We start from the raw sequence: 6194 nt of genomic DNA, 5'->3' as shown, positions 1-6194 counted from the left end.
CTTAATTAATTTAATTTATTGCTTCATTTAACACTGAAGCTGAGGTAGGCTGAACAAAATTGAATTTGTTTCCACAAAGCATCTCTTTAAAAGCGCTTTCTCAGTTAATATGTAGTGGTACAGTGTGGATTGTTGCAGATCAGTCCTTATAAGCTGATATGTATAAATGTAGATGACATTCAGCGTGAAGCCATGCAAGTGATTGTCTAACACAGATTTATGTTAGGGATGATGATCAGACATTTCTCTCCTCTGAATCCTCTCTGTTATTCTCTCTCTCTCTCTCTCATATCTCTCTCAGTGTGCTGTATATCTCACTCCATCGCTACGACAACGGCATGTTCTTCCCGTCCTCTGAGGATGCCGACTTCGACCGGGTGGGGCGGGGCAAGGGGCGGGGCTTCAACGTCAACATTCCGTGGAACGGCGGGAAGATGGGCGACTCCGAGTACCTGGCAGCCTTCCACATGCTGGTCATGCCCATCGCCAGACAGGTACGTACACACCTGGGCATAGAGTATGGTCGGGTACATACACACCTGGGCCCAGAGTATGGTCAGGTACATACACACCTGGGCCCAGAGTATGGTCAGGTAAATACACACCTGGGCCCAGAGTATGGTCAGGTACATACACACCTGGGCCCAGAGTATGGTCAGGTACATACACACCTGGGCCCAGAGTATGGTCAGGTACATACACACCTGGTCAGACAGTCTACACACAGTCACAATGTGGTCACATGATTTGATTTTTGGAACACTTTAGAGCAAGGTCGTCAAACTCAATTCCTGGAAGACTGCCAGTGAGCAACCAATCGGGGCCATGGAAATATGGTGTACACTGTTTAGCCAATCAGTGACTTCGGTTAATCGGCTAAGTTAAGTGCTCAGAGTGCTCTCATTTTAGGAGCATGTACTCCTTGAAATTAATGTGTGCTAACTGGAAAAATCATTTAGGAGCTCATCTTCTAATTGGAATGTATTGGTGTGCCCCTGAAGCACATTCACTCCTTGGGGGGAAAAAAAACAAAACTTTGGTGCTGAAACAGTCTTTCAAAAGGCAAACTGTAGCCCTCCATGACTGGACTCTCTAAAACCCCTGTGTAAGAACGTGATGTCGGTTTCCTGTATTTGCCAGCGCGGGTCATTCTGGCGGCTGTGTTTGTATTAATTAGCCTCTTCCTGTCACCCCACCCATCCACCCACCCAGTTTGACCCTGAGCTGGTGTTGGTGTCTGCAGGGTTCGACGCGGCCCGAGGGGACCCGCTGGGGGGGTACCAGGTGACCCCGGAGGGTTACGCCCACCTGACCCACCTGCTGATGAGTCTGGCTGCTGGGAAGGTCCTGCTGATCTTGGAGGTCTGTTATGGTGCTGTACAAAAAAACAAACCGAAATGTCATTGATATGCAGTCGCTAATTTCATGCGTATGTCATGTGGGTGCACAGTTGGTTTATGAGTAATTTAGCTTGGGGAACCAAGAACCTAAGGCTATAGCTTAGTTCCTATTTGTTCTGCCACTTTGGAAATAAAAATCCACAGGGATGTGAACACATGCTTACACACCTACAGTAAGTGGGCCCCACACAATGTTGAAACTGGAGAGAAAATTTTTTAGTTTTTTTGTTGTTATCTGTCTCTAGTATCCAGCCCTCACCGTCATCATCTCTGATTCAACAGGGAGGCTATAACCTCACGTCGATTTCCGAATCCATGTCCATGTGCACCAGCATGTTGCTAGGAGACCTGCCCCCCTCACTGCCCGCCCTGCCCCCCCCTCATCCGAACGCAGCCGTCGCCATCAATCACGTCCTGCGGGCTCACGCCCCCTACTGGAGCTCCCTGAGAATGCAGAGTAAGTTTTTTTTATGTCAGCACAACCCAGACCTGGGTAAAATATGTTTGTTTTGGATTCAAATGCTTTTCTACGCTTTACTGATCTTGTCTGGTGTATTGGAAACAAAGAACTACTCTCAAAAAGTGAAAACCCCGCCTTCTGGTCATATTGGCAGGCTCAACTACACCAGGCAAGCTCAATAGAGCAGAGAAAAGTATTTGAATCCAAAACAAATACATGTTTGATCCAGGTCTGGCACAACCTCATTTATGCCTGCTCTGTAGAATTAACTTTCATTCAACTGTAAAGTTTGTGGAGTAGTTTTTATTCATAATTTGGATTGAAAGATAGTATTTTCACACTGAAACAGTTGTACAGAGAGCAGTGCTGACTACTGGGTTCTCGCAGGTAGTGAAGTTGGAGCATTTCAGGGGAAATTAGATGCTCAGAAATAAGGACAGAGACAGGATTTTCATTCTGCTCTTCTTTTTAATTTCTCCCCAGTTCCCGAGTCTCTGCGCCTCTCTCTGCCCAGCCCCAGGGGTAAACGCACCCCAGGGGGCAAGGGCAAGAAGTCGCCACGAAAGGGGACGCCAGCCCGAACCCCTGGGGGCGGATCGCTCCCTGTCACGCCTCAGCCAGCAGTGGTGACGCCTCCAGCACTGCCCCCTGCTGGGCAGGAGGATGAATCGCTGCAGGACATCACACAGGGCCTGCTCTCTCTGGACTTGGATCAGTCCGCTTCCGCCAGCCTCAGTCCTGTGGGCGGGGCTAGTCCTGCCTCAGCGCCTGGGGGCGGAGCTAGTCCCGCCTCAGTGCCTGTGGGCGGAGCTAGGCCAAAGGTCAAGCCCGCCCCTCACCAGAGTCCATCAGGAGCCGAAAAATCACCTGCCCAGGTGTTTCCTGAAAAACGAGAGGGGGTGGAGAGCGTGCCCGTGAGCTCCCTTCACAAACCGACTGACGCACAGGTGGGGGGGGCCCACATGACACTGCACTTTTTGTTTTTCTCAATAGTTGTGAAAGGGAGGGGGAGGGAAAAGGTAACGTTTGTGTTTTCGCCTCCAGTCGAACCCTGAGCCAGCCTCCAGCGCCAGTGTGACTGGGGCACAGGAGAGCGCGGTGCTGGATGAGGCGTCCGGTTGGTCAAAGAAGGATCAGCCAGTCTTTGAGCTCTTCTGTGGCGGCCAGAACATGGATGGGGTACGGTATCCACACTCGATAGTTGTAGAAGGGATCCACTGTTTCCAGAGACTCCCTGATTTCTATTCAAGATCTTAACTCCATGTGTGCCCCTGCGGGTTAGGTATAGGTAGCTGGTCTGGTGTCTTTCTTCCATCCACACCTTTTCATTCCCGTCCTTTTCCCCTCCGCCGCTCCCCCTCCAGAAGCTTCTCTGCCTCCTGCCAGGCCGTCATTGTAAACAAGAGTCTGTTCTTAACTTACAAATTTAAAAAATTTTTAAATAAAAATGAATTTTCGTTTAAATTGTACATGCCATTTTATATCCCCCTGCTTGACTGTTTCTGTAGTCTTGCAATGTGGGATAAATGGGAACCTTGTGTTGTCGTGCCTTTGTTTCCAGGAGACGATGTTTGTGGTGGAGCCCTTGCCGTGGTGCCCTCACCTGGAAGCGGTTGGCCCTCTGCCTGCGGGCGGGATCGACGTGTTCCTGCCTTGCGAGGACTGCGGCGCGGACGCAGAGAACTGGGTCTGCCTCTGCTGCTACAAGGTACTCAGAGCGCAGGAGTTGCGCCCTAAATGTTCAGAGTTCACGAGGGACTGAAATGCTCTGTCCCAAGGTGTGTGAACGTGCAGCTGGAGGTTAATGTTGGTTCAGAACAAAGTGCTTATTCTCAAAAATGCCTATTGAAGATGTTGGACGTTGTTATAAAGAGTATCTTAACATACGCGCGTGATTAAATCCGTTCCCCCTTCCTCCTGTCTGTGTGTGTCAGGTGTTCTGTGGGCGCTATGTAAATCAGCACATGGTGACTCATGGCTTGGTTTCGGAACATCCTCTGGTCCTCAGCTTTGCCGACCTGTCCGTCTGGTGCTACTCCTGCGAGGCCTATGTCCACAACCAGGTATTGGCCCTAAGCTAAAGGTTCAGCCAGCCAGCCAGCCAGCTAGCAAGAGATCCCTGTTCCTGTGTGCACTAACGTTCTCTCTCTCATTCTCCCTCCCTCTTTCTCTTTCTCTGTCTTCCCCCTCTCTCTCTCTCCTCCTTCTGTCTTTCTCCCCCCCACTCTCTCTTCCTCATCTCTTTCTCTCTTCCCCCTCTCTCTCTCTCTCCCCCTCCCTTCTTTCTCCATGTCCTCAGGTGCTGTATGATGCCCGGAATGCCGCTCATCAGTCCAAGTTTGGAGAGGACGTTCCCGCCTAGGCCTGCAGAGCGTGCGGAGAGAGGGGGAGTCCGTGTGTGGGAGGGAGAGAGAGAGAGGAGGGACTGAGAGACTGAGAGAAAGGAAGAAGGGTAGAATGGACAGATGGACAGATCACATCAGTGCCGAAAGTGTCTGAGTTTGGCTCCGGGCCACGCCAGTGCCAGCTGTCGCCCGTAGCTCCGCAGGCGACACACAGCCGGCACTCGCTCGCCCAGGGCATGGGAGAGTTCCGTCGGTGAGGGACCTGCGCTCTAGCGCCCCCTGCTGGTCGACGGACTGCATGCGAAAGCCGCACGCGAAAGCTCTTCCTCTGACTACGCTCTGTGCAAGCTTTGCGCTCGTCTGCGGTGTGTAAAGAAGCAGCTGGCGACACCATGTGTTTCGGAGGAGAACCGCGCTCGTCTCCACTCTCCCGAATCGGCAGTGGAGTTCGCAACATGAACCCTGGTGCGGTTGGGGATGATTGGACAGTACAAATTGGGTCGGAATTGGGTGCTAAATTTATAATTTAAAAAAAGTTAAAATGATCCATTTTAAAAAAGGAAGTGTATTTAGAGAGTGGGATTTAGAGAGTGAGGAAGTTACTGAGCGACTGAGAAACTTGTTGATGAAACCAGCTGTACTGTAGCAAAAGCAGTGCCTTCAACACAACTCTGGCCCCTCCTCTTTCTTTGTCATGTGACCGCCTCTGACCTGCCAATCACTGACCTCAACAGCAAGTGCCCACATCAAACAAAATTTATTTTCACGGTTTTAAATTTTTGATTTTTGGATGAAAATATGATTTTGTCAATGGTATTAATGGTGGGGTCTTTGCCAAAACCAAGGTTATTTTCCAAATTTTATGAATATTTCGGGTCCTTCTGCCCGAGAAGTGTAATACTGCAGCTAATGTTGAAAACCAGGGATGTTTTTGTCTTTAAGGGTGCGCTTCTGCCCTGTCTGTGGTCAGTAGCCTAATCAATAATGTTTAACTGAAGAAACTGCTCGTCAGAAGTGGTTCCTGTTTAAATCACCAGCAAATAGGAACGTTTTTATCAGCCATTGTTTTGATTAATCTCTCTATATTTGCATGTTATGTTATATAAGAAATAGTTAGCAAGAAACTAAATAAGAAATGCTGTATTCCAAACGTGGCCCAAACAGCATAGAAAATCTCAAAAATGACTTCATAGCAATACAGTGCAATACTACCTTAATTTCTTTGTTACCCTTCGTATTAATATTACATTTATAATTGAGATTTACGTCCTCTTGTTCATATACCTGATGCACACAAAGGTTTTTACTTTATCTCTCTATTTGATACGATACTTCTATTTTATATATTGCCTATCACAGTAATTTATGCTTTGTTATTTCCGGAGGTGAATCTTTTGTACGTCTGTGTCGTAGCTGTTTGCCTTGTGCTGTTTTCACTGTTTAGACTTTGTTACTGAATGTCAATATAACTGGATATGAGACTGGATCCGTCACTGTGTTTTCCTTTGCTGTATTATTTGCTGTGTTTCCATGGGAGCCGTGTGTCCAAGAAAAAGCCGTTAAATTTTTCATCTGAGCGGATGTGCGCTGGGGAGAGAGACTTCTTTACACTGACAACATGGGTGGGGTGGGGGTGGGGGGTTGGTTTGAGGGTGGGGTGGGGGTTGTTAGTTGTACTAACTGTACTAACGTTGAGCTCGTTAGTACAGTGACACCCCCTCTGGTGGAGAGTGAGTTTTGATTGGCTGTTGGCCGATGGGCACAGCACTCCTTCTGGAGACGGAGGCCTCCGGTTGACGTACTGTTCCTCACTTCACCGCTCCATGGTGACACCTCTGGCCTGTCGGCTGGTCCAGCCAATGAAAGGTCAAAGAAACAGCACCAGGTCGGCTGGTCCAGCCAATGAGAACGCAAAGAAACGGCACAGACACAGCCCAGGTCGGCTGGTCCAGCCAATGAGAATGCAAAGAAACGGCACAGACACAGCCC

At 49.1% G+C, this 6194-nt stretch overlaps 1 protein-coding gene across 2 annotated transcripts in view; it reads left to right on the top strand.

Annotated features, from left to right (window-relative positions):
• hdac6 (histone deacetylase 6) overlaps positions 1 to 5691 on the top strand; it is a 24169-nt gene extending 18478 nt beyond the window's left edge. For both annotated transcript variants that reach the window (XM_035382005.1, XM_035382004.1), the window contains 8 exons: positions 302 to 494; positions 1213 to 1362; positions 1683 to 1857; positions 2344 to 2807; positions 2905 to 3039; positions 3422 to 3568; positions 3795 to 3923; positions 4160 to 5691. In XM_035382005.1, coding sequence (XP_035237896.1) covers positions 302 to 494; positions 1213 to 1362; positions 1683 to 1857; positions 2344 to 2807; positions 2905 to 3039; positions 3422 to 3568; positions 3795 to 3923; positions 4160 to 4222 — 1456 coding nt within the window. In that variant the 3' untranslated portion in view covers positions 4223 to 5691. The remainder of the gene's footprint in view (positions 1 to 301; positions 495 to 1212; positions 1363 to 1682; positions 1858 to 2343; positions 2808 to 2904; positions 3040 to 3421; positions 3569 to 3794; positions 3924 to 4159) is intronic.
• The last annotated feature ends 503 nt before the right edge of the window (positions 5692 to 6194 follow it).

This window comes from Anguilla anguilla, chromosome 11 (assembly GCF_013347855.1).
Source record: "Anguilla anguilla isolate fAngAng1 chromosome 11, fAngAng1.pri, whole genome shotgun sequence".
Classification (NCBI taxonomy): domain Eukaryota; kingdom Metazoa; phylum Chordata; class Actinopteri; order Anguilliformes; family Anguillidae; genus Anguilla; species Anguilla anguilla.
This window is presented reverse-complemented; position numbering and strand designations above follow the sequence as displayed.